At 44.5% G+C, this 26,636-nt stretch overlaps 1 protein-coding gene across 2 annotated transcripts; it reads left to right on the top strand.

Moving 5' to 3' along the window:
• Positions 1-50: 50 nt before the first annotated feature.
• On the top strand, positions 51-11,930 carry LOC140906643 (uncharacterized). 2 transcript variants are annotated; one of them, XM_073330990.1, is made up of 3 exons: positions 51-608; positions 9,533-10,578; positions 11,165-11,930. In XM_073330990.1, exons 2-3 carry the CDS (start codon positions 9,996-9,998, stop codon positions 11,704-11,706), a joined length of 1,125 nt encoding a protein of 374 aa, XP_073187091.1. In that variant the 5' UTR covers positions 51-608; positions 9,533-9,995; the 3' UTR covers positions 11,707-11,930. The 2 variants fall into 2 exon arrangements, with proteins under 2 accessions (XP_073187091.1, XP_073187090.1); XM_073330989.1 differs by having other exon boundaries at positions 51-1,682.
• Positions 11,931-26,636: the final 14,706 nt, after the last annotated feature.

Raw genomic sequence — 26,636 nt, 5'->3', positions numbered from 1 at the left:
GAGAGGAAGCTTGTGGAAGAGGACACAATGCCTAGAATGCTTTGCGGCTTCCTGTTTGCTTCCCGTTTTCGCTCAGCTGGGGGAGGTTGGCTGCTGCACTGAAGGAGACACACGCCCGTCGGCCAGTGTGACTCAGAGCCTGCTCTTAGCCAGCCCAGCTCAGGCGGTGGGGACTGGGGCTCCAGTGAGCAGTTCCTTGTCGCTGACAGGCAGGGACGCCCGGCTCTCCCCTTGCCTGCCGCTGACTGCGGCTGAGGAGCCCCAGCCAGCTGGGCCATGAGAAGAGGAAGGCACTGTAGGGCCGGTGTTATAAAGCCTGGTGCAATAATCGTACAGGTGGAGCAGGGGAGAAGACACTAAAGAGGAGCTGCACTTTGCAAGGGTACTGAATCTTCAGTATTTGTCCTTCTCCATGCCCCAGCAAGCCCCTGGGCATCATGGGGACTCCATGCAATGCTTCGGTGAGGGACAAGGCAAGGAGGGGAACAGGTTGGGATAGAGGGACAGGGAACTAGACTGAGAAATGGCCAAGAATTTGCCAGGATCTGTACGTGGCATACCACAATCTAGACATGATGCAACAGATGGCAGCTGAACTGGTTTGGCAGGTGAGAATCACTGCAGGCTTATAGCTGAGGCAGAGTTCTCTGTATGCTAGTAAAAGCTACAATCAGTATTTTAAAAGGATAAATGTGGCCTCACAGGCAGGACTTATATTAAAGGGGGAATAGATGGCCATACTCTTCTAAACTCTGCCCCTACACTCCAGTCCCATGAGTCACCAAAATGAGACACTGCTCACAATAGATTGTGTGGATATTCAAAATACAATTGTGCATGGTTTCTGAGATCCACTGGGCTCCTGGAGCTTGGCTCCCCTTCAAGTATAATCAAGTGTCATGTTAGGCTCCTTGGGCTTTGCTCCTTCTCAATTGGAGGGTGGGGGATTAACAAAGAAAAGGTGGCATCTCCCATTTGCCACTTATTTGTGGCACCAAAATGAGATATCACAGTAAATTGTGCAGATCTGTGATTGTCTCTGTGTTCTTACCAGAGAAATGAAATAATTAACAGTGTGGACATTTAAGTGATCATCACTGGACACCTGAAACAACATCACTGAGATGAAAGGGCAGTTCACATGTTTCTGAGCTATTGTTATTGGCTCTTCAGATTCATGTGGACATCTCTGCAAGAGTTACCATTGCTTCACTTTTTTAAGTTTTCTTCACAAACAGTTAAAGACTTACTTTTTTCAAAACATGAAAGCTGAGATTTTGGTGAACAAGATAATGTTCCAGTGAGGTGCTAGTACATAGTACTGCTGCCAGGGATAGCATGGTATTTACCTGACGTAGTTTTTACCAGGTAAAATTATGGTTTTTACAGCCCTGGGAAAACTAGTTAATTCTAGTTTAAGGCATTTTCTATTTTAAAAACTGTTTCATTAATACACACCACATTACACTTAGTTTTAATTACATAGTCAAATTGTAGTTACATAAGACAATAGATTCTTAGAGCTCTCTTCTTGCCTGCCTCTGGCTGCGGCTGATGAGCCCCAGCCAGCTGGGCCATGAGAAGAGGAAGGCACTGTAGGGCCGGTGTTATAAAGCCTGGTGCAATAATCATACAGGTGGAGCAGGGGAGAAGACACTAAAGAGGAGCTGCACTTTGCAAGGGTACTGAATCTTCAGTATTTGTCCTTCTCCATGCTTTATTAATTTAGGGGGTGGTACAAATAAAAAGTAGGTTAATTTAGGATTGTACAAATAAAAAGTAAATTTGGCTTGGGCATAATAGTAATATATGTAATTATAATACTGAATATTGGAATGTCTATACATTTTGGTTTTGTATTTTCTCAAGGAAGTTACCCATGTCATGACTCATATTTCAGTTTTCAATATTATATAAACAGAAGTAAAAACCATTTGATTTATGAAAATGATAATAATGAAGCATTGTAGACCTGAAGCATTAAGCAATCAGAAGCATGCAGAGTTTCAGACTCCTCGTTAGTCCAGGTCCATTTGGCCATGCAGCAGTCTGTAGCAGAAAACCAACTTTGATGTAGTGGACAGACCCAGCCTATTCCTCAGTTTTGAATGGAAAGTATCCAAAATTGGAAAAGGTTTGTTCTATACTTGCTGGACACTGATGCAATTATTTTTCTGAGTTTAAACTAGGTTTAAGCCAGTATTTATCAGTGCCCTGTCCTAAACTAGTTTTTCCCAGGAAATTGCCAACCCTGACTGCTGCATACCAGCCCAACCTGCATACCAGCCCAGCCTCAAGTTCTACTCATGAGGGACCAAAAGTGTCCACCTCTCCCATTGTTCTGCACCTGCCCACAGTATTGACTCCACCATTCTCTCTTTTCCTGGACTCCCCAGCAGAAGTAGCTGGTGTCAGTCCCTCCCTGGTCTATTTGACTCATTTCCTTCTAATTCACCCAGTTTGGTATTGTGACAGATATTGCAACCCCATGCAGTACCTCTGGGGATCAGTGTATTAAACTTATGAATGTTTTCTGTATGATGGTGTCCTACTCCATTGGGGAGGGTTATCACAGCTCCTCCACGAACTAAAACAATTCCAGAGAAGCAGCACAGGTCTGCCTGTGTGTATGTATCATTGCAGGGCCGAATTCTGCAGCTCTAACTCGTGGGCACATATTCACTAGGTACTGGACTGAAACAAATTCATTCGTTTTTCATTGGGCACCATATACTGATTGCTATAGCCCTGGACTGGATTTGAATCCGTGACTCAAAAGAAGTTGTATAGCAACTTTACCAACTGTCTAAGCCAGTAATTCTTAACTTTTCACTCCCATAACCCCATGTTACAACAGAAAAAAGTCAGCATCTCCCTCCACCTAGCATTATGAACAGGAGGATTGTCCTCATGCCCAGGTTGAGAATTTATGATCTAATTAATTCAGTCCTTCCTACTATGTACTTTCCTTTTCAGGGCTCCCATTTGACTTCAGTGGTCAATTTATCAAGCCCCGTGGCCCAGATCCTGCAACAAAATGCACCCACCTGGTGCCCTGAAGCTCCATGTGGGCACAAAGGTCTGCCTGTGTCTTACTGGAAGATTGGGGCCATAATTTACATTGCTGCATATCAGCTGAAAATAAAAATACATAGTAGAAAGAACTGAATGGCTTAGGTGATTGTCAAAGGCCTATTCAAACTTTCTCACCTTGCTGCTGACACAAATCTAATCCAGGGCCGCAGTCATCAGTTTTTGGTGCCCAATGAAAAGTGAAACAATGGTCTCATTCTAATTTCAAATTAACAGGTGCCCATATTACATACGCCTGCTATCACATAAATAGTCCTATGGAACTGCTCATGAGGTAGGGCTGCAAGCCTGGGCCCATCGACTGTCCTCAGTGTACACTACTTAATTCCACTGAGGCTTGCCTTGATGGTAAAGGCTGATGGTTGTTACTTTGAAAATCACATGACCGTTGCATATCTGTGGCAGGTAACATGCCTCTGAATTAAATAACTTTAAAATGTTATTTCACTTTTACTATCACAAATTATTTACATCAGAAATGTAAAATTGTGGACTAGAGTTTACAGAGAATAATTCTTCTTCCCTTGTCCCATCAATTGGGGTTGGCGGCTCTTCTTATTCATCTCCAAATGTTCCTGTCAAGTGCACCTTCCAACCTGATACCTACCTTCTTCATGTCCCGCTTCAGCGTCTTGAACCACCTTTTTTTAGGTCTTCCTTGTGGTCTTTGTCCTGTGACTAATAGCTCTTGTACTCCCTGGTCAACATATCCTATATCTCGTTGTCTCTGAGAATACTATACTAAAGATCCTATGTTGTTAATCTGCGATTATCCCCATTTTACAGTTTGAGAAACTAAGACAGGGTGAGTTTAAGTGACTTCCTGAAGTCACACCATGAGTTAGTGTGAGATCCAGGACTAAAACTCAGGAGTTTCTGGATGAAGTCCTTTTCAAGCATTAAATAATTAATTGAATAATTAATCAAATTAATTTGTTGTGAGAATTAATGCAGCAAGTTATATAAATGTTAAGTATTAATTATTAATTGAGCTTCCTTCTTGTGGTGATTACTTTGTCCCATATTTGAGCTTTGAGAAGTTGGAAGTTATAACAGGAATCATTTCACAATGAGAGTTTCACCTCCCTCTGCATCTGGGATAATTTACATCTAAAAGTTAGGTTGTGATCCTGAGAGGTAATGAGCACTTCCAATTCCCATTGAAGTCAATGAGAACTGTAAGAGCTTAGCACTTCCAAGGACCAGGACTGAAGCCAGCTTTATAAGGTTTTTGGGGGTTTTTTTGGGGGTTTTTTTCTGGACCCATTTTGGTTTTAAAAGACTGATATCGAGAAACGCTGCTAATGAATTAATCATCTAAGCCTTTATCATTTAAATGTCAGCTTCGTGCATTATGTTTTATCAACATCTGAACTACATTTCATAGAAATGAAATCAACTAGCCTAGGACCCTAGGAAGTCAGAGCAGAATTTTGTACATTTTCTATTATTTTGTCTTGTCCCATTTTAAATGTGAAGATTACCAAGGAGGATACCTGTCACAGTTTCAAGACAACTGCACCTGTATTCCCCCTCTGTAGTCCACTCCAGGAATGCCTAGTCAGGTCTCTTGACTCTTGGCATCACTTGTCTATGAATAGTATCAGAGGGGTAGCCATGTTAGTCTGTATCCACAAAAACAACGAGGAGTCCGGTGACACCTTAAAGACTAACAGATTTATTTGGGCACAAGCTTTCATGGGTAAAAAGTCCACTTATTCAGATGCAGGGAGTACAACTCCCTTCTCTTCATGTGCCAATATATATTTATGCCTGTATCTGTAATTTTCACTCCATGCATCTGAAGAAGTGGGCTTTTTACCCACTAAAGCTTATGCCCAAATAAATCTGTTAGTCTTTAAGGTGCCACCGAACTCCGCACTGTTTTTGTCTATGAATAAGAACCCTTGTCCTACTCCCTTCTGACCAGGGAGTTTTAAGGCTGCACCAGCTCCCTGCCTTACACCGTGTGACCCCAGCAAGCACAGGCACCAACTTTCCTTGGCGCCGGTGGGTGTTCATGCTCCCCCGCCCCAACTCCGCCCTATTGGACCCCTCCCCAAATCCCCACCCCGGCCCCGCCTCTTCCCTGAGCATGCTGCTTTCCTCCTCCTCCCACTTCCCTTCCAGTGCTTGCCCTGCGAAACAGCTGTTTCGCGGTGCAAGCGCTGGGAGGGAGGGGGGAGAAGCAGGACGTGGTGGCACGCTCAGGGGAGGAGGCGGAGCGGAGGTGAGCTGGGGCGGGGGGGCAAGTCGGGGAGCTGCCGGTGGGTGCAGAGCACCTACCAATTTTTCCCTGTGGGTGCTCCAGCCCTATGCCAGCAAGCCAGTCTGCCTAATGGCTGGTGCCTGTGTATTGCTTTCTCTTTGAGGCTATGAACAGTGTATTGCCAGCCATTACAAGTTCCCACACAACTCTTTCTCAGCAGAGTACATTTATTTTAAGGACAAAAGCATCACAGAGTAGACATATAAAAAGTAATAAAAGTTCGTACACGGTTACTAATACATATACCAGGAATCACGCATCTTTATGGGGCCCTGGTTGATCAGTATCCCTTCCAACCCTTCTGAAAGGATTGGGCCTACACCACCCTTGGACAGAAGGTCCTGTCCATTTGCTGAATCCAAATGAAGGTACTTTGTCAGTTCAATCTTAGCTTTTTATACCAAAAGTTTTTTCTTTGTTTGGGTCTCTTAAAAAACCCAGCATGACCTGATTCTTATTTATCCATATGACAGTCACAGTAGAACCCAGACCTGAAGTGACTACCCATAAAGATGAAGGTACAGTTCAGACTGTACCCATTCAATCCTTGGCCTTTCCTCTGTGAGTGACAACAAGGGTGCTAATGATGATGGTATTTTTTGTTTTATATAGACACCTGTCTATTGGAAACTGGACTGAACCACTGAATTGATTTTGCATGGGTCACTAGTAAGGCAACAATGGTAACAATTTAACCAGGCTTCCATTTGAACTAATAACCTGTAGATGAAAGTTCTGTATCCCCTTGCCAATCTTTGTAGCCATCCATTCCCTTATGTATGCCAAATGTACGTTTCTGTCAATATTTAATGTAAAGTATTTATTTAAAAACCAAATGAATACTATGCTGGAAATGTGGACTTCAATAGCAAGAGTGACAAATGCATTGTTTATTTCTGTAGTGTGACTTTTCATGAAAGTCCTACACTGGAGCTTACTTAATAAATTAAATGCAGTTCTCTTTCTTAATCCACTATGTTGTTTTCAATTATAAATTATATTCAGTGCAGGAACTTTACTTTTCTAGTAACTTGAACCTAATTAACATGAAGGCTGTAAAAGAATATATATAGGTATTCCAACTGCATGGAGACTTCCCACCATAAATGATTACCCAGACAATTTCTGCAACAATTAATTTTAATCACAGAGTCGTTGATAACAAAGACAACTTTCTAGCAAGTTAATTGAAATGCATACTTATATATAAGCTTATACAGTACAGCTGGGAACCCAGGATGAGGAAGTTCTGTATTACAGCACTGATTAAAAGGTCCTGTGAGTAACAAAATCTGATCGATTTCTTAGAGGCAAATTCTGTAGGAACACATTACCTCGCTTGTTATTAGAGTCCTTACGGAAATGTAAAGACAAGTCCTAGGAGAGATCATAGCAATAGCCTCCCCATTTTCAATGATTAGCAGGAACATCACAGCTAAGAAATGTAATGTTACTTTCAAATGTACCATATACTTGACTATCACTATTGTATAAATTTTAAATTATTTTCTTGACAGCATAGAAAAGTAGTTAATTATCATCAGCAGGATAAATTTATCCTGCGCTGCATGGGAGAAGAGAATTTAAGGAGCCTTTTGCTCCTTGTGCTGCATCAGGCAGTGATGGTTTAATAAATGTGCCTACACCTCCACAAAACCTGTAATTTCATGCCCTGGCAGCAAGGCCTAAGAATCAAAGTTGGATCTGTTCATCACCTTTCCCAAACTATTATGTCATGCACGCTGGGGGAATGGTTCACTCCAGGGAAATGTAGTAGTGCTTGAAAAAGACTTGTGTATTTTGGAGGGAGTTAGTGGAATAATGGATAGAGGTTTTCTGTTAAACAGTAGGGGGGGGAACCTGCAAGCTGTGAAGGATGGGGAGATGTCCTGATTTTCCAGGAGGTGCAAGTTATCATCACCGTGGAGCTATTAGTGTGCACAAACAATATGCACTATACACCAGGCAGCATGATGAATAAAGTTTTACACCCAGTCTCTGGTGGGGTGATGGTTTTCTGTGGCCTGCAGATTTGGCAGCATTGTATGAATTGGCCCTAGCAGCAGGGTAGATTCCAGTTTAGTACTTGAGAGAGCACGAGGAGAGCACATCGTCACCCTGAACTCTACCATATCTAGATGTCTAGGTATTCTGTGCTCATTGTCATGGTGTCTGAGTGTCAAAAAGGAGCATAACTAGGACCCCTCACTGGCTAACATATATGGTGCCTGTGATGGAAATGACAATATTCTGGACAAACCTTCTTGAATTAAGTTTAAGTATTTTAGGAGTTCATTGTATTAAAAATGCAAATGTTGATATACTATTGTGAGATTGTATGTAAAAACTTCTTTTAAAGGGGTATGCAAATACACCCGCTGCACTTATGCAAGAACTTAGCCTTTTAAAGCTTTGCCCTGAGGGGAAACTTATTGTCTGGCTGATTAACTATTCACAGTCTCTTCAAAGATCCAAATTGGATAATGGAGGGACTGACTCACTGATTCATCAGTGTGCTTGTTCTGAGCTGAAACTGTGATGAACTTGTGACCATGGGGAAAACCTTTTTGTGGGGTTTGAAGGCCTAACTGCTAACCAGAGACCTTGTTAGAGAAGAGGGTGACTGCTGGTAAGCTTATTAGCATGCCTGTAGGTTCTTTGTTCTTAATATGTTTTCTCTGCAATGCTTTTGCCTTAAGAATAAATGTGCTTGCTTAGAAAGAGCTAGGTGGTAATTTAACTGTGGCAACTACACTGTTTACCATCTCAGAAAAGAAAAGCAAGGCAGGCCTGCTTAGGCAGTCTGACTTTGCTGGGGAATTCACAGTGTAGGCAGGGAACAGTGCAATCTGGAAATAACCCACTTAGAAGGGAGAGAGACACAGGTCTCTGCCCAAGAGAGGTGACAGCTGAGGAGCCAGGAGCCCTGAGAATGGGTGCTCTACCTGGACCATAGAGGGGTAATCCAGGTACAGTTGGCCTGTAGTGTGACAGTGCCATCTGTTGCAAGCAATAGCCAGGGCTATACATTGTTTCTTTACAAAGAAATAATGTGTATCCTACCATGTGGTGCAATTGCCAGCCCTGTGCAATGTTGGCTCTTGTAATTAATGTGTCACTCCACCATCCACCATGGTTCTTACCCATAAGAAAATGTGTCACCTTTAAGGTTTGTAGAAGTATTTTGAGACCTGTGGATCAAAGGCTGTGTATGTGCAAAATGATAATCAACAAGTCAGGCTGAATGTTTGCTGCACTACATTTTCTACCGGTGTGAGGTGCCGAGATTTCAATATTTGAGGAGCACAGTTCAGCAGCAATATTATTTTTTGCGAGAAAACTGTTATTTCCACGAGACTCTAAAAGCCTCTGATGTGCTATCTATATTGCAATCAACAAATCATACAAAAATGTAGGGAGTCTAGATGTGACAGTAAACAAGATAACCCAAGAATTGTGGATCAGAGCATTCCAGTTTCTTTGCTCTCCTTATGTTTAAATGGATTGCTAAATGCTTCACTGCAGACATTCAAGATTGCAATCTTCAGTGATTTAATTTCCTGAGATAACACCATTAAGTACTCCGGAATCATATTTATATACCTTTTAGATTGCATTCCCAGGTTGTGTACTGAATCTAGATGACGACCTTTGAATTTTTAAATCACTTGTCAGTGGTCTCAAAAAAATTTTCCTATATAGCTCCCTTGTCATTTTAGCCCATTCTGAACTAATTAAGCATTAGTTTCCTGTCATTAAAAAAGCTAATTTGCAAAGCTAATTTGGGCTCTTTTATTAACTTATTAGCCCAAAGATGCTAGCAGTAAGTAGGAGTCAATATTCAGATCTTATATCAACCTGCAGCACTAAGGGGCTAATAAGAAGTAAAAAAAAAAAAAAAAAAAAAAAAATCAGCACAATGGGACAAAAACCATTTATATTTTTCCCTAGTTGTAGTCAAGCTCCTGAATAATACTTGTTTTCAGCAATTTTAAAATATTCTTTAGAGCACTCATGTGAATTGTGCTCTCAGTGCAGTAATGCCATTAACCTCCACATTTTAATTTAGTTGTGTAGGGTTTTAGGAAAGAATGCCATTAACTTTGATAGGAGTTGGCTTGGGTCCTTATTATGATGAATGATAAGTATGTTTATTATGGTGCATTGCAGGGGTGGCATATACCTTAATTCCTAATTTCCTGGCTTTCTTGGATTGGACTGTTGCTGAATTCAACATTTTGGAAAGACACAAGACATCAGCAGGCAGCGGTAACTCTACCCTGGTCTACACTAGGACTTTAGGTCGAATTTAGCAGCGTTAAATCGATTTAAACCTACACCCGTCCACACAATGAAGCCCTTTATTTCGACTTAAAGGGCTCTTAAAATTGATTTCCTTACTCCACCCCTGACAAGTGGATTAGCGCTTAAATCGACGTTGCCGGCTCGAATTTGGGGTACTGTGGACACAATTCGATGGTATTGGCCTCCGGGAGCTATCCCAGAGTGCTCCATTCTGACCGCTCTGGACAGCACTCTCAACTCAGATGCACTGGCCAGGTAGACAGGAAAAGAACCGCGAACTTTTGAATCTCATTTCCTGTTTGGCCAGCGTGGCAAGCTGCAGGTGACCATGCAGAGCTCATCAGCACAGGTGACCATGATGGAGTCCCAGAATCGCAAAAGAGCTCCAGCATGGACCGAACGGGAGGTACGGGATCTGATCGCTGTATGGGGAGAGGAATCCGTGCTATCAGAACTCCGTTCCAGTTTTCGAAATGCCAAAACCTTTGTGAAAATCTCCCAGGGCATGAAGGACAGAGGTCATAACAGGGACCCGAAGCAGTGCCGCGTGAAACTGAAGGAGCTGAGGCAAGCCTACCAGAAAACCAGAGAGGCGAACAGCCGCTCTGGGTCAGAGCCCCAAACATGCCGCTTCTATGATGAGCTGAATGCCATTTTAGGGGGTTCAGCCACCACTACCCCAGCCGTGTTGTTTGACTCCTTCAATGGAGATGGAGGCAATACGGAAGTAGGTTTTGGGGACGAAGAAGATGATGATGAGGAGGAGGTTGTAGATAGCTCACAGCAAGCAAGTGGAGAAACCGGTTTTCCCGACAGCCAGGAACTGTTTCTCACCCTAGACCTGGAGCCAGTACCCCCCGAACCCACCCAAGGCTGCCTCCTGGACCCAGCAGGCGGAGAAGGGACCTCTGGTGAGTGTACCTTTTAAAATGCTATACATGGTTTAAAAGCAAGCATGTGAAAGGATTACTTTGCCCTGGCATTTGCGGTTCTCCTAGATGTAGTCCTAAAGCCTTTGCAAAAGGTTTCTGGGGAGGGCAGCCTTATTTCGTCCTTCATGGTAGGACACTTTACCACTCCAGGCCAGTAACACGTACTTGGGAATCACTGTAGAACAAAGCATTGCAGTGTATGTTTGCTGGCATTCAACCAAAATCCGTTCTTTATCTCTCTGTGTTATCCTCAGGAGAGTGAGATATAATTCATGGTCACCTGGTTGAAATAGAGTGCTTTTCTTCAGGGGACACTCAGAGGAGCCCATTCCTGCTGGGCTGTTTGCCTGTGGCTAAACAGAAATGTTCCCCGCTGTTAGCCACAGGGAGGGGGGAAGGTTGAGGGGGTAGTCACGCAGTGGGAGGAGGCAAAATGCGACCTTGTAATGAAAGCACATGTGCTATGTATGTAATGTTAACAGCAAGGTTTACCCTGAAAGAGTGTAGCGACTGTTTTATAAAATGTGTCTTTTTAAATACCGCTGTCCCTTTTTTTCTCCACCAGCTGCATGTGTTTCAATGATCACAGGATCTTCTCCTTCCCAGAGGCTAGTGAAGCTTAGAAAGAAAAAAAAACGCACTCGCGATGAAATGTTCTCCGAGCTCATGCTGTCCTCCCACACTGAAAGAGCACAGACGAATGCGTGGAGGCAAATAATGTCAGAGTGCAGGAAAGTACAAAATGACCGGGAGGAGAGGTGGAGGGCTGAAGAGAGTAAGTGGTGGGCTGAAGAGAGTAAGTGGCGGGCTGAAGACAGGGCTGAAGCTCAAATGTGGCGGCAGCGTGATGAGAGGAGGCAGGATTCAATGCTGAGGCTGCTGCAGGACCAAACCAGTATGCTCCAGTGTATGGTTGAGCTGCAGCAAAGGCAGCTGGAGCACAGACTGCCACTGCTGCCCCTCTGTAACCAACCGCCCTCCTCCCCAAGTTCCATAGCCTCCACACCCAGACGCCCAAGAACGCGGTGGGGGGGCCTCCGGCCAACCAGCCACTCCACCACAGAGGATTGCCCAAAAAAAAGAAGGCTGTCATTCAATAAATATTAAAGTTGTAAACTTTTAAAGTGCTGTGCTTAAAGTGCTGTGTGGCATTTTCCTTCCCTCCTCCACCTCCCCTCCTGGGCTACCTTGGTAGTCATCTCCCTATTTGTGTGATGAATGAATAACGAATGCATGACTGTGAAGCAGCAATGACTTTATTGCCTCTGCAAGCAATGATTAAAGGGAGGAGGGGAGGGTGGTTAGCTTACAGGGAAGTAGAGTGAACCAAGGGGCGGGGGTTTTCATCAAGGAGAAACAAACAGAACTTTCACACCGTAGCCTGGCCAGTCATGAAACTGGTTTTCAAAGCTTCTCTGATGCGTACCGTGCCCTCCTGTGCTCTTCTAACCGCCCTGGTGTCTGGCTGCGCGTAACCAGCAGCTAGGCGATTTGCCTCAACCTCCCACCCCGCCATAAACGTCTCCCCCTTACTGTCACAGATATTGTGGAGCACACAGCAAGCAGTAATAACAGTGGGAATATTGGTTTCGCTGAGGTCTAAGCGAGTCAGTAAACTGCGCCAGCGCGCCTTTAAATGTCCAAATGCACATTCTACCACCATTCTGCACTTGCTCAGCCTGTAGTTGAACAGCTCCTGACTACTGTCCAGGCTGCCTGTGTACGGCTTAATGAGCCATGGCATTAAGGGGTAGGCTGGGTCCCCAAGGATACATATAGGCATTTCAACATCCCCAACAGTTATTTTCTGGTCTGGGAACAAAGTCCCTTCCTGCAGCTTTTGAAACAGACCAGAGTTCCTGAAGATGCGAGCATCATGCACCTTTCCCGGCCATCCCACGTTGATGTTGGTGAAACGTCCCTTGTGATCCACCAGAGCTTGCAGCACTATCGAAAAGTACCCCTTGCGGTTTATGTACTCGGCGGCTTGATGCTTTGGTGCCAAGATAGGGATATGGGTTCCGTCTATAGCTCCACCACAGTTAGGGAATCCCATTGCAGCAAAGCCATCCACTATGACCTGCACATTTCCCAGGGTCACTACCCTTGATATCAGCAGATCTTTGATTGCGTGAGCTACTTGCATCACAGCAGCCCCCACAGTAGATTTGCCCACTCCAAATTGATTCCCAACTGACGGGTAGCTGTCTGGCGTTGCAAGCTTCCACAGGGCTATCGCCACTCGCTTCTCAACTGTGAGGGCTGCTCTCATCTTGGTATTCATGCGCTTCAGGGCAGGGGAAAGCAAGTCACAAAGTTCCATGAAAGTGCCCCTACGCATGCGAAAGTTTCGCAGCCACTGGGAATCGTCCCAGACCTGCAACACTATGCGGTCCCACCAGTCTGTGCTTGTTTCCCGAGCCCAGAATCGGCGTTCCACAGCATGAACCTGCCCCATTAGCACCATGATGCATGCATTGTCAGGGCCCATGCTTTCAGAGAAATCTGTGTCCATGTCCTGATCACTCACGGGACCGCGCTAACGTCGCCTCCTCGCCCGGTATCGCGTTGCCATGTTCTGGTGCTGCATATACTGCTGGATAATGCGCATGGTGTTTAATGTGCTCCTAATTGCCAAAGTGAGCTGAGCGGCCTCCATGCTTGCCTTGGTATGGCGTCCGCACAGAAAAAAGGCGCGGAACGATTGTCTGCCGTTGCTCTGACGGAGGGAGGGGCGCCTGATGACACGGCTTACAGGGTTGGCTTCAGGGAGCTAAAATCAACAAAGGGTGTGCCTGTACATCAAGGAGTATTTCAGGCAGGACTGCACGGAGGGTTCCAATAAGAAATGGTGCACATAAGTTATCGTTATTGGAACAAGGAGGTTAGCCTGGCCTCTGATTGATACATGGCTAGATTTACCTCGCTGCACCTTCTCTGTGAGTGAGTGCAGTGTGATCTAGACAGGGGAGGAGGCAAATGAGTACAAAACAAATCTGGTCTATTTCTTGTTCTGACCCACTCCATCTGTCTTTTACATCTTTGGCTGGCAGCAGACGGTGCAGAAGGACTGCATGCCATCCACATCTCATGGCTGCTCGGCAGAAGATGGTACAGTACGACTGCTAGCCATCTTCATCTCTTGCCTGCCTGGCAGAAGATGGTACAGTACGACTGCTAGCAGTCCGTATCGCCTGCCCGCTCACCATAAGACGGTTCAATAGGACTGACTGCAGGACTAAAGAGAATGACCTGGTGAAGTCACTCCAAATTTAGTCCCTGCGCCCATGTCTGCCCAGGCGCTCCCAGCCGACGTGGCCAGGAGCACCTCGGACATGACGAGGACGACTACCAATCGTATTGCACCGTCTGCTGCCAGAAGGCAATGGGTTGCTGCTACTGTGCAGCAAAGCCGTACCGCGTCTGCCAGCACCCAGGAGACATAGGGTGACGGTTACCTGAGCTGGCTCCATGCTTGCCGTGGTATGGCGTCTGCACAGGTAACTCATGAAAAAAGGCGCGAAATAATTGTCTGCCCTTGCTTTCACGGAGGGAGGGAGGGAACGGGGGCCTGACGACACGTACCCAGAACCACCCGCGACAATGTTTTAGCCCCATCAGAGTGCTCCATTGTGACTGCTCTGGACAGCACTCTCAGATGCCCGATTGTTTGCCATTGCTCTGACGCTGGGAGGGGCGCTTACAGGGTTGGCTTCAGGGAGCTAAAATCAACAAAGGGGGTGGCTTTACATCAAGGAGTATTTCAGGCAGGACTTCACGGAGGGTTCCAATAAGAAATGGTGCACCTAAGTTATTGTCCTTATTGGAACAAGAAGGTTAGCCTGGCCTCTGATTGATACATGGCTAGATTTACCTCGCTGCACCTTCTCTGTAAGTGACTGCAGTGTGACCTAGAAGAATGAGTCCCCTAGACAGGGGAGGGGGGGAAGCAAATGAGTACAAAACAAATCTGGTCTATTTCTTGTTTTGATCCACTCCATCTATCTTTTACATCTTTGGCTGGCAGCAGACGGTGCAGAAGGACTGCATGCCATCCACATCTCATGGCTGCTCGGCAGAAGATGGTACAGTACGACTGCTAGCAGTCCGTATCGCCTGCCCGCTCACCATAAGACGGTTCAATAGGACTGACTGCAGGACTAAAGAGAATGACCTGGTCAAGTCACTCCAAATTTAGTCCCTGTGCCCATGTCTGCCCAGGCGCTCCTGATCGACCTCACAGAGGCGACCAGGAGCACCTCAGACATGACGATGACGGCTACCAGTCGTACTGTACCGTCTGCTGCCACAAGGCAAGGGGTTGCTGCTACTGTGTAGCAATGCCGTACCGCGTCTGCCAGCACCCAGGAGACATAGGGTGACGGTTACCTGAGCGGGCTCCATGCTTGCCGTGGTATGGCGTCTGCACAGGTAACTCAGGAAAAAAGGTGCGAAATGATTGTCTGCCCTTGCTTTCACGGGGGGAGGGAGGGAACGGGGGCCTGATGATATGTACCCAGAACCACCCGCGACAATGTTTTAGCCCCATCAGGCATTGGTATCTCAACCCAGAATTCCAATGGGCAGCGGAGACTGCGGGAACTGTGGGATAGCTACCCACAGTGCAACACTCCGGAAGTCGACTCTAGCCTCGGTACTGTGGAAGCGCTCCGCCGAGTTAATGCACTTAATGCACTTAGAGCATTTTCTGTGGGGACACACACACTCGAATATATAAAACCGATTTCTAAAAAACCGACTTCTATAAATTCGACCTAATTTCATAGTGTAGACATACCCTCTGTGTTAATACAGCCATGGGGCATTGAATACTAAGGTCCTGAGTCCTGACCACTTGCATTCAGTAAAGCTCACCTAGCTCTTTTCTTAAGAGGTGCAGTGTTAACCCACATATCTTGGTCAAATTCCCCCTCTCCAACAGTTACTAAAGGATAAGATTTATTTCTTCACATCCTCTCCAAAACTGCTGTGTGCTATCATTGCCATTATAATGGCTGCTGCATTCCACACCAGTGGCAGTGGCATTTTGATGACAAAGGATCTGATCCCTGTTTGTATAAAGGGTCAAATTTTGATTGCCTTATATATGTGCATGTCAGAAAAATAACATGCAGGAAGGGGAATGGAAGGGTAGGTGGGATTTCACACACTGAATCTGACTCCCCAAAGTAACCTATTGGGAGGGTGTCAGCTGTGGAGGCAACTGTCTGTATGTTTGGCAAAGAGCCCTGTGGCACCTTATAGACTAACAGACGTATTGGAGCATAAGCTTTCGTGGGTGAATGCCCATTTCGTCAGATGCATTCACCCACGAAAGCTTATGCTCCAATACGTCTGTTAGTCTATAAGGTGCCACAGGACTCTTTGCCGCTTTTACAGATCCAGACTAACACGGCTGCCCATCTGATACGTGTCTGTATGTTGGTGCACATGCACCCCTAGCCTCCAATCCCCTTGACTCCACAAACTATTCCTGCTCAGAATAGGAATAAGCTCTGTATGTAAAGTGGAGAAGGGCTATGGATGGAGAACACGGCAAGTATTAATTTACCCCTGTTCTGGAGCTGTTTATGCATTAGGCCAAAAGTTAGTTCATAGGCCCTGATGCTGCAAAGGAGTTTCACTGGCTTCAGTTGAACACCATAAAAATCATCTATATAATGAGATTCCAGAATGTCACTCTTTGTATCACTCTAAGCCTAAAATGTCTGTAGGTCAGTATGAAGCAATGGAAACAGCTATAAGCATGGTTGAGAGCACTTTTTGTTCAGAATATCATCAGGTTCAGTCATCACTGGGATTCACAGTCTGTTACTGTCCAATTTTTACGTTCTCAGCCATTTTAACTTTACAAGTTACACCTATGCAGCTACACTAAGGCATGTACTGATGTCATGTACAGCTACACTAAGGCATGTACTGATGTCATGCCAAGGGCCCTAGAATATTGTGATATCAGAGGTAACTCAACAAAACACCATCCTTACTTCGCAGCTAATCTTCATCAGTTGTATGAGGGTGACTGCACAGATGGTAAATTACTTGGCCCAACTGCCCCACCTAAGTGCACAATTGCCACCCCCACAAATCAACACAAACTTCTAGCACAACATCCCCAGTTGCAAATCAACACAACCCACATACAACATGACCAGCATATTGGAGAGAGTCCAGCGAAGGGCAACAAAAATGATTAGGGGACTGGAACACATGAGTTATGAGGAGAGGCTGAGGGAGCTGGGATTGTTTAGCCTGCAGAAGAGAAGAATGAGGGGGGATTTGAAAGCTGCTTTCAACTACCTGAAAGGGGGTTCCAAAGAGGATGGCTCTAGACTGTTCTCAATGGTAGCAGATGACAGAACGAGGAGTAATGGTCTCAAGTTGCAGTGGGGGAGGTTTAGATTGGATATTAGGAAAAACTTTTTCACTAAGAGGGTGGTGAAACACTGGAATGCGTTACCTAGGGAGGTGGTAGAATCTCCTTCCTTAGAGGTTTTTAAGGTCAGGCTTGACAAAGCCCTGGCTGGGATGATTTAACTGGGAATTGGTCCTGCTTTGAGCAGGGGGTTGGACTAGATGACCTTCTGGGGTCCCTTCCAACCCTGATATTCTATGATTCTATGATATACAACAACCCAAAATACACACAACCCCACATCGCAGCAAACACCCCTATTTCATCGTCCACACAAATCTCCCAGGACTGCCACTCTGTGTCATTCTGAAGCACAGAATGTCGGTTGAATCGGTGTGAAGTGATGGTAGCAGCTACAACATGGCTGAGAGCTCTCTTTGCTTAGAGCATCACCAGATTCAGTCGTCACTGGGCCCTGTGAGAACCAGGTAGACTGCTGGGGCGCAAAGGGTCTGTGCTGGTTGTAACATGATAGTGAATCAGAGAAGGTGGGAGGAACAGCTACAGGGGGTAACAAAGAGATGTTTGTGCTTCCAGACAGGGGGCCACTGTGCACAAAATGGGGGAGCACATACAAACAGGGGCATTGCTCACTACAACACAGCACATGGAATTAAGAGCCCCCTATTTTTGGCTCTTTTACACATGACTGTATGAATGACGCAGCACTGGCTTTCAGCTACTAGAATGGACATAAAGGTCTATTTGAGATCCCTTTGCAAGGTTAGGGCCATAGTTTTTAATCCTGAAAAGTCCCATGAGGTTTTAAAAGGCCCTTTTAAAAAAAGGCACTTTAAAAAAAAATGGATAATAGAGACTCCTCAGGGTTTCCAGCATCGTACAAATGTCAAGGTAAATAACTTTCTAGGGCTATAAATCTTGACAGTTCCTTTTTAAAATCAGAGTATATTTGTTATGGATTTGAAATGTGTAGATTGATCATGTATAAAACCTCAGTAAATATTCACAACAAATGTTATCTAGCAGCAATACTGCTGTCTTAGATGCAGATTGAAGGACTGGTGCATTGTCAATATACTGTGAGATTAAGATAAAAATAAAATAGATAGCTTAAAATAAAATAGCTTGAATCTCTGGCACACCCATTCTCATGTGGATTTGTGTGTTCCTACTGGACAGAATCAGTGATGTCAGCAGCTGTTAAAGATTTAGTTAACTCTATATAACATTCCCATTTGTCTAAATATCTCCTAATTTATATTCAGTTATTTTATTTTCTCTTCACCAATATCCAGGTAGAAGGAGTGGGTCAAGAATTCAAATGGACAATAATAAAAATGATCAATGAAAACCTACTATGTCTAGCACATGTGGGACTGACATCTGGATTGTGACTGTTTGAAATTGGAAGGAAGGGTCAGGTGGAGATTCTGTAATTTTGTTTAAGACATAAAAAAATCATATGTCAGCTGTGTTTAATTGTAAAATGGAAGGGTGGATCAGCTGGTCTAAGCAACAACAGAAAACGGTGTTTTGGTCTTCATGTTTTCTCAAGGTTTTCATCCTTGATTTTTATTAGATTGCAATGATTGCAGCAAGCAAAATGATTACATGGAAACAGAAACCATCCTGCCTAGCTTATTCCCCTGCCCTATAACAAACTAGGGTAACATCCTGCCTTCTCAGAGTTCAGACACTCCCCTACCACAAGGAGTTGTCGGGTTTTAATAGTTTCCGGTGTTCCTTGTGAGACGCTGATGGCTTGCTTCTTCAGTCCCCAGCTCTCCCTTGCACCTAATATACTGGTGTGATGTCTATGGCAATGAGCTTTATGTGGGTGAACCTCTGCAGAGCTCATTGCTGGATTCGGGCTTCATGGAGAAATTAACTCCCTGCTTGCTGGAAGGCTATTAGGATTCAGTATCATGTGTCCAGAACATTTCTTGCTCTGAATGCTATTTTTATGACTAAATGGAAGGCTTGCAAGAAGTAGTTCCCTATCACAGAGTTTGAGTTGTTTTTAGAAAGCTCTGCCTTAAGCTGTTTACTGCAAATTCCAAAGTTAAACTCAGTGTTCTGTTTGCAGTTGATACAACTTATTATTTGTTACAATTTGTCACATGTTCCCATTTGGAGTAATTAACATTTTAACACCATTTTAAAGATAACATTAACTTTACTAGTACTAATTTTTGAAATTAACGTTTTATTATTCATAATCCTTAGCTCTTCATCCTTCAAAGTGTTGTACAAATAAATCTCACAGCATCCAATGAGGAAATTAGGTATCTTATCTCCAGTTGAGAAATGGGGAAACCAAGGCAGAGATTGTCCAAAATCACACAGAGAATAAGTACCAGAGCCAAGAGTACTACTGAAGGATTTCTATCTCCTTGTACTCAGATCATGCCTTCTGTTCTCTCTGTGTAAAAAGGCTAAGGTTTTTCAATGATTAGCCTTTCACAGGTTGTTTATTTCTAGCCATAAAATTAATTGCACTTGTGTTGCTGTTCTCCTGTAAAATGAACTCGTATGCTGGAGTAATTTACTAATGAAAGAATAGCAAGTACATCAGGAGTCATCACAGTTTTTGACCTTTATTTAATTCCATAAAAATTATAGATAATATATACCTCTTTAAGTGGAGTAATAACTAATTTGACTCCAAAGCACTGTATGGATAGTCATTTGGGATATAAGATATTACAATGGCAAAACCTTATCTTGTGTCATTTTGCTAGATGATAGCCCTGACACTAGGTGTCAGCAGAACCCAGCCAATTAAGTCTTGACGCTGATTATTTCAGATTCTAGAAAAAGCCTTGATACAGACTTCCTAATGTATGTCACAACAAATGTGTCGGATTAATGACAAGTTTGTATAAGAGCAAATCCAACAGGGTAACCAGAGAAAGAGGGAGAGTTTATGTGCTTTTGACTATTGCTGCTCCTTGGGAAAACTATGGGAAACATCCATGGCTCTGCAGCTTTCCACTAGCCCTCACTGGTGTTCTCTCTAATTGTTTATATGGGTGTATTGTTGGTAGGTCAATTCCTCTGGCTAAGGCTTTCAAAACCTGTACTAAAGTTTGATCCATTGATACCAGGTGAAAAATCAAGTTCAGTTCTGCTGGAAATAATCTCCCTATTCCAACTGGCTGGGGGAGAGGGGGAATTTGACTCCCATCACCTTTTTCAACTGCTAAACAAATTCAGAATTTCTTGTCCTTGCCTTCAAAAGCTTATACTACACAGCTCTTGCTAATGCTTCTGACTTAGTCTCCTTTCGTATTCCGTCCTGTCCTACCACTGATTTGATGTCAGCCTCAGTACCCCCTTTTTTGACCATGCAAAGCAATGACTGAGACTCAACTCAATGACATTTCTGTCTGTCTGTAACATGATCACTTTTGAGTGCCACATCCAACCAATTCTAAAATGTCAGGTAATGTTCCAGGCAACAATGAGTAGAACCCCACTGCTAATAGTGAAAAAAAAAGTTTTTAAATAAAGCGGGAAAGGAGGAGATGACAGAGCCCTGGACATCTGATGGGCAATGCTACCAGCTTCAGCCATCTCTGTAATGGTCTCTATATATCAAAGAATTGGTGGATGACAGCCATTAATACCTTCCAGCGTAACAACAACCCCATCTCAGCTCTGCCCATCATTCAATAGAGTTTAAAATGCTCACACCCTGAGGGACTCCCTCCCAAACAAAACAGAAAAGAAAATGGAGGAGGCAGTGAAGTAGCAAGGCACACTGAGCCCCTGACATATGGCAGAAGGGGAAATGGGGGGCATACAGAGTTCCTAGTACTGAGGGAAGAGGGGAATGGGAGTATGGGGAGGAAGGAGGAATGAGGGGTCACACAGAATCATTGATGGGGGAGAATGGAAAATCGTGGTATGAGAGAAAAGAGGCTGGGGACATGGTAGGCACAAAGCCTCTGGCATGTAGCAGAGTGAGGTATAGGGAGGACATACAAAGCCTCTAGTATGAGGGCTCTAATATGGGAGGAGGTTGTAGGGAGTCCCTGAAATAGAGCAGGATGGGATAGTGGCATACAGGGAGCTTGTACAGGGGAAAGGAGGGAAATGAGCCCCTGATGTGTGCAATGCACTTCTTCTTCGTGGCGTACGTGCCATGTGCCTCAGGTGGCACGTGACCAGGATTCATCACCTAATTTGGTCCGCTGGTTGGACCATTAGCTTCCCCAGCCCAGGCCAGGTACTGACAGGGAGTGCAACGTGAACGCTGATCCATGCCCCCCTGCAATGCACTTAGCTTACAGAAGCAACAAAGTGCACACCCCTCTAGTTCAGGGGTCCTCACAACACATTTCTTGGTGGTCTCAGAATGCAGCCACCAACTCTTGCTGGTGCCCATATTGAAACTATCTCCTAAAATACTTAATTAACTTTAGGAAAAATAAATAAATATGCACATATACACATCCAAATAATTGTAATTAATTTTTGTAAGGGTTTTTTTGGTGTGTTTTTTTGCAGACTCAGTAATAAAAATAATGCTGTGAAAAGTGATATTTGTAGTTTGTTAATATCACTTTTGTAGAACATTTAGTAGCTACCTGGGAGGGTGTGAAAAGTGATAAATTATATTAACAAATATACAAGAATAATTTTCACAGCCTCCTACCTAGCTAATAAGTCTGCTGTGAAAAATAATATTTGCATGTTTATCATTTTTCTCAGCAAGCCCCAGGACAAACTAAGCCCTGGATGCGGGGTGGGTGGGAGGCAGGCAGCAGGGGCAATAGGGGGATGGATGCGGGGCCAGGGGAGGCAGCGGGGACTGGAGGTGATGGTGAGGAGGATGGTGAGCCCCACTGCTGTGCAGCTGGAGCCGGGGGTTGGAGCACGCAGCTGGGGCCAAGGGTCAGAGCCTGCTGCCACTGTGTGACTAGGGCTGGGGGTGAGAGCCCACTGCTGCCGTGGGGCCAGGGCCAAGGGTAGGTGTCCAGTCACCCCAGGGCTGAAGCCTGATCCCCACTGTCCCTCCCGCCAAGGTGAGTTGAGAACTCACCTTGCCCCTGCTTGTGCCCCACCTGTCTCCAGAGGCAGTGCAGGACAGCATATCCAGGAGCCACAGGGAAAGAGGGGGAGGGGTCAATGCTTTGCTCCCTCCCACCATGTCTGCCTAGGAGGCTGTCATGGCTGCATGAAAAGCCCCTAGTAGCTGCATATGAGAAACGCTGTGCTAGTGTATCTTCTTATATCTCCCCTGCCTACTTTCCATGCTTCCCTTACATTTGGAATGCCATCCCCTTCACCACATTCAACTCCCTCCATAAATTTCACTTCTGTCATCCTGTGTGTGACAAATGAAAGGGTTCACAGGTAACGAAACAAGGAACCATCAAGATACGTATCTCACTACTGTCTTTCCTCACTTCTCTCTCAACTGTTTAGGTCCCTCCCTTGTTGTGTCATGGTAAGTTTTAGTTTATATGCTCTTTGGGGCAGGACTCATGTCAGTATTTGGTCTGTGAGGTTCCATACGCACTGTAGGAAATTCAAAAATAATTAATATTATTGTGCTGACAGACAATGACTTTCTCTTTATATTCTTGTACCACTAGCTGTCAGCCAGCTATCTAAGGTTTTGAATTAGTATATGTTAACTTGGAGGCCTAGCTATACATGTACTAAATAATAAGATAATTTGATTATACCGCAACCTTAAATAACTATTCTTATCCCAAAAAAGGATCATGTCTCTCAACATCTATTTATTGCCATTCAGTGAAAATTCCCTTGATTATCCAAACTTATTCAGTGTCTCTCATGATCTTCAGATAATTAAGGCTGCACTATAATTAAATGTTCTTCACAGCTTCCAACCTTGTGTAAGACTACATGCTGCGCTCACCGCTGTCTGTTATATGATGAGCAGGAACAAAGATAGAGACTAAGGTTTCAGAAAGAACCTACTTTGGTGTGACACTAGGAGCTCAGGATGGAATGCAATCAAACTGGTGGCCAGACTTCCATTGAACAAACAATGGCCTTTATGTATGTTGAATAAAGATCTCTTCCATACAACTCTGTCTGCCTGCAACATTGTTTATTGCTAATGAAACACAGAGGTACTTTTGAAAATGAAGGAGAGGTAAACCCACTTCCTGAAATAAAGATTTCAGTCCCTCTTCCCCACCCACTGATGACCAAAACAAGGCAAGTTTCAGGCAGGCACTTTCACTGCAGCTGCTTGAAGGGGAAGAGAGAAGGAAGATATGTCAGTGAAAGAAACCTATGTGCCAGAAGTTAGAATCCCAAATCTAAGTCTAGTTTAAGGAAGGAGGTGGAGTTCAGAGCCCAAACCACAAAGTGGTTGTCTATACAACGTTTTTTCAGAGCGCTAGCATGAGCCCCACTATCCTGAGTCAGTTGATCTGAGCTGGGAGGCTTCCTTCCTCTCACTCCAAAATGGTGTGTAGACATACCTTGATAGGGACTCAGCCTAGGGTGGCCAGGTGCCTGGTTTTCAACAGGAACGTCTGGTTGAAAAGGGGACCTGACAGTGTCTGGTCAGATCTACTGACCGGACACCCAATGTCCGGTTACTCTGGGTTGGGGAGGCACCAGGTGATCACATGTGCCAGCCTCTACTCAGCTGGAGCTGCCTCCTACCTGTGTAGGTGGCTGCAGCTCCCAGCCCTAATTCTGCAGGCAAGTCCCTTCTGACCGGGGTGGAAGGGGAAAAGCAGTGAGCAACAGGGCAGAGGGGGAAAGAGGAGTGGATGGGGCGGGGCCTTGTGGGGAAGGGGTGGAGCTTCAAGGGAAGAGGTGGGGCAGGGACTGGGATTTGGGAGAATAGGCAGAGTAGGGGTTGAGCCTCAGGGGAAAGAGTTGGGACAGGGGAAGTTCTGGCACTCCTGATTTTTAAATATTTTTAAATATTACCAAGTTGGCAACCCTAACTCAGCCTTCCAAAATTAGCTTTTCAGACTTAGCTCCCTCACAAACTCTTCAATAGTTTCACTTTCTTTTTGCACCCTGAGGTAAAAACACCTCTCATATATGTCATTTGTACCTGGAGTACAGTATGTCTCAAATTTTTGTAACAATTGTTTCATATTGGCCCCCTCTGCCTCAATTAACTGCAAACTGTCAAACACATCAAGTGCATTAGAACATACTATTCTCAGAAATAAGGCTACCTTCTAATTGTCTTCCTTTTCACTGGCACTAATTGCTAACAGGCACAGAATGAAGCATTGACTAAGTCTCCTAAAGTTGTCTCCCACATTTCCAGAGAGTTTCTGCTCTGGTGGAGCTTCTAGCTACTCTGTTGCTCCATTCAAGTTATTTTCTTTAATTTCAATTTATTCCTGGTAACATGTAGTGTTCAGGAATTACTCTGGGTTAAGATGCTTGAAACAGACCTTATTCAAACACCAGTTCCAACTGCCTCTGCACAACAGAACATGGGCTTCTGTACCACCCCTTCCTAGACTTCCTGGGAAGCTTGCCCACTTAGATCCGTTCCCAATACCACAGCCCTCAGATATTGAGCAGGTAGGAGCTGAGTTTTTCTTCTTGTTTTCCCATCTCCTTTTAGAGAGCCTTAGTCCCACTTCCTACAACAAAACCTCCTTCCACAGATTCATTCTAACTAATGGCAGCTTTTGTGGTTCTCAGGACACAAAACCTTGCAGAACAGGCCACAGAATTTCACCCACCACTCCTGCAAAAAAACCTCTCACCTATGTCTGTGCTTTTGAAGTCCTCAAATCGTGGTTTAAAGACTTCAAGGAGCAGAGAATCCTCCAGCAAGTGACCCTTTCCCAGCTTCTGGCAAACAGAGGCTAGGGACACCCATCGTGGCTAATCGTCATTGATGGACCAATAAACTTATCTAGTTCGTTTTTGAACCCTGTTATAGCCTTGGCCTTCACAACATCCTCTGGCAAAGAGTTCCACAGACTGAGTGCGCACTGTGTGAAAAAATACTGTTTTAAACCCGCTGCCTACTAATTTCATTTGGTGACCCCAAGTTCTTGTGTTATGAGAAGGAGTAAATGAAACTTCCTTATTTACTTCACACCTGTCATGATTTTATAGACTCAATCATATCCCCTCTTAGTTTTCTCTTTTCCAAGCTGAAAAGTCCCAGTCTTATTAATCTCTCCTCCTATGGAAGCCGTTTCACATGTAGTTGCATAGGCTGGCAAGTACACAACTGATGAATCAGATTCAGTTACATTTTACGTATTTTTAAATATATTGAAAGGAGATATCTGAACTCTTCCTAGGCTATCAGGAGTTGAAGATACATGGTACTCAAATGGTAATTTCCAATAGATTTGCAATTGGGTCTCAGAATTTACCTATATCCTTGATGTGTAATCGCTCCATACTGGCCAACATATAAAGGTTTGTCAGAATAGCAGGGCTTTGGAGCAGAGCCCAGAGCTGGAGTGCGGAGCAGCTCTGGAGCAGTGGAGCTGCAGGTTTTTGCCTGGAGCTGGAGCGGAGCCGGAGCACAGCTCCAAAACCCTGCAGAATAGTATTAATTTACAAATAATATCTCTATAGAAACGTCTTATTTACACTTCTTGGACTGTCTACTACACTAGTATTTATACACAAGCTGTATCTAGACTATTTACCCAGTGCAATTCAGAGAGAAAAATTAGGCTGTGCTGTTTAAAGGATGGTAGTTCTAAAACTTTGTAGGAAGACATACAAATGTAGTATATCTTATTAAGTGGCTGCAGCTTTCAGAGGATAAAAACCTTAATGTTCTTAAACATGGAAGTACAACAGGATATAGAACATATACTAATTTTAATAAGCTTAAAAATGGCACTAACAAGTGGCTTCTCTCACCTTTTGTTTAATAAAAGCCCATTTCTCATATGCTGCTGGATTGTTTCCCACCCTCAAACTTGTCCAGAGCTGCAAATGTTTCATGTCAATACACTTTGTATTTTAATGACTTAATTTTTCTGTTTATATATTTTTTAAAACCCCAGTACCCGAAGAGATTTATGTGAAGGAGATGTCAATGTGATCCACTTGTGCCTGCTGGTTTGACACACGTGCTATGGGGTTGGAGCTCTCCCTGCATGCACTCTGTTTTAAGTAGGAAGTCTTACTTTTCATTTCAGTTGCGGTTTGCAGTATTCTTGGAGCAGTGTTGGTCCCAGGATATTAGAGAGACCAGGTGGGTGAGGGAATGTCCTTTATTGGACCAGCTTCTAGTGAGAGAGAGAGAGAGAAGCTTTCCAGCCATACTGGTCTCTTCTTAGCTGGAAAGCTTGTCTCTCTCTCTCACTAGAAGCTGGTCCAATAAAGGATATTCCCTCACCCGGCTGTCCAAAGTGCTGTCAAATGCACGCAGGAAGCAAAGAGGAAACAGAGAATTTTCCTGCACTAGCAGGGCCGACCCCAAGTGAGTTAATCTGACTTTACCAAGGAGGCATAACTCACTGTGGGAGAGGAATGTTCTGCGAACGGCTTTGGCTCCCTCGGGAGGCGCAGCAGCCTGCAGTTGCCTCCAGGCCCGCTAGAGGCCGCGGCGCCCCGCTATCCTGCCCGGTCCCTGTGTCACATGAAACTCACATTTATTTCAGCGAGTCCTCACACGACCCTCCCCGGCAGGGGGTGAGCG

The sequence above is a fragment of the Lepidochelys kempii genome, chromosome 2, assembly GCF_965140265.1.
Source record: "Lepidochelys kempii isolate rLepKem1 chromosome 2, rLepKem1.hap2, whole genome shotgun sequence".
NCBI lineage: Eukaryota > Metazoa > Chordata > Testudines > Cheloniidae > Lepidochelys > Lepidochelys kempii.
The sequence above is the reverse complement of the archived record's forward strand: the minus strand, read 5'-3'. Positions and strand labels throughout refer to the sequence as shown.

What these genes read in the sequence shown, in the direction of transcription:
- LOC140906643 (XM_073330990.1), top strand. Translation starts at nt 9,996, where the DNA reads ATGCAGAGCTCATCAGCACAGGTGACCATGATGGAGTCCCAGAATCGC. An exon ending in AGGCGGAGAAGGGACCTCTG is followed by an intron (nt 10,579 to 11,164) that starts GTGAGTGTACCT and finishes TTTCTCCACCAG; the next exon opens with CTGCATGTGTTTCAATGATC.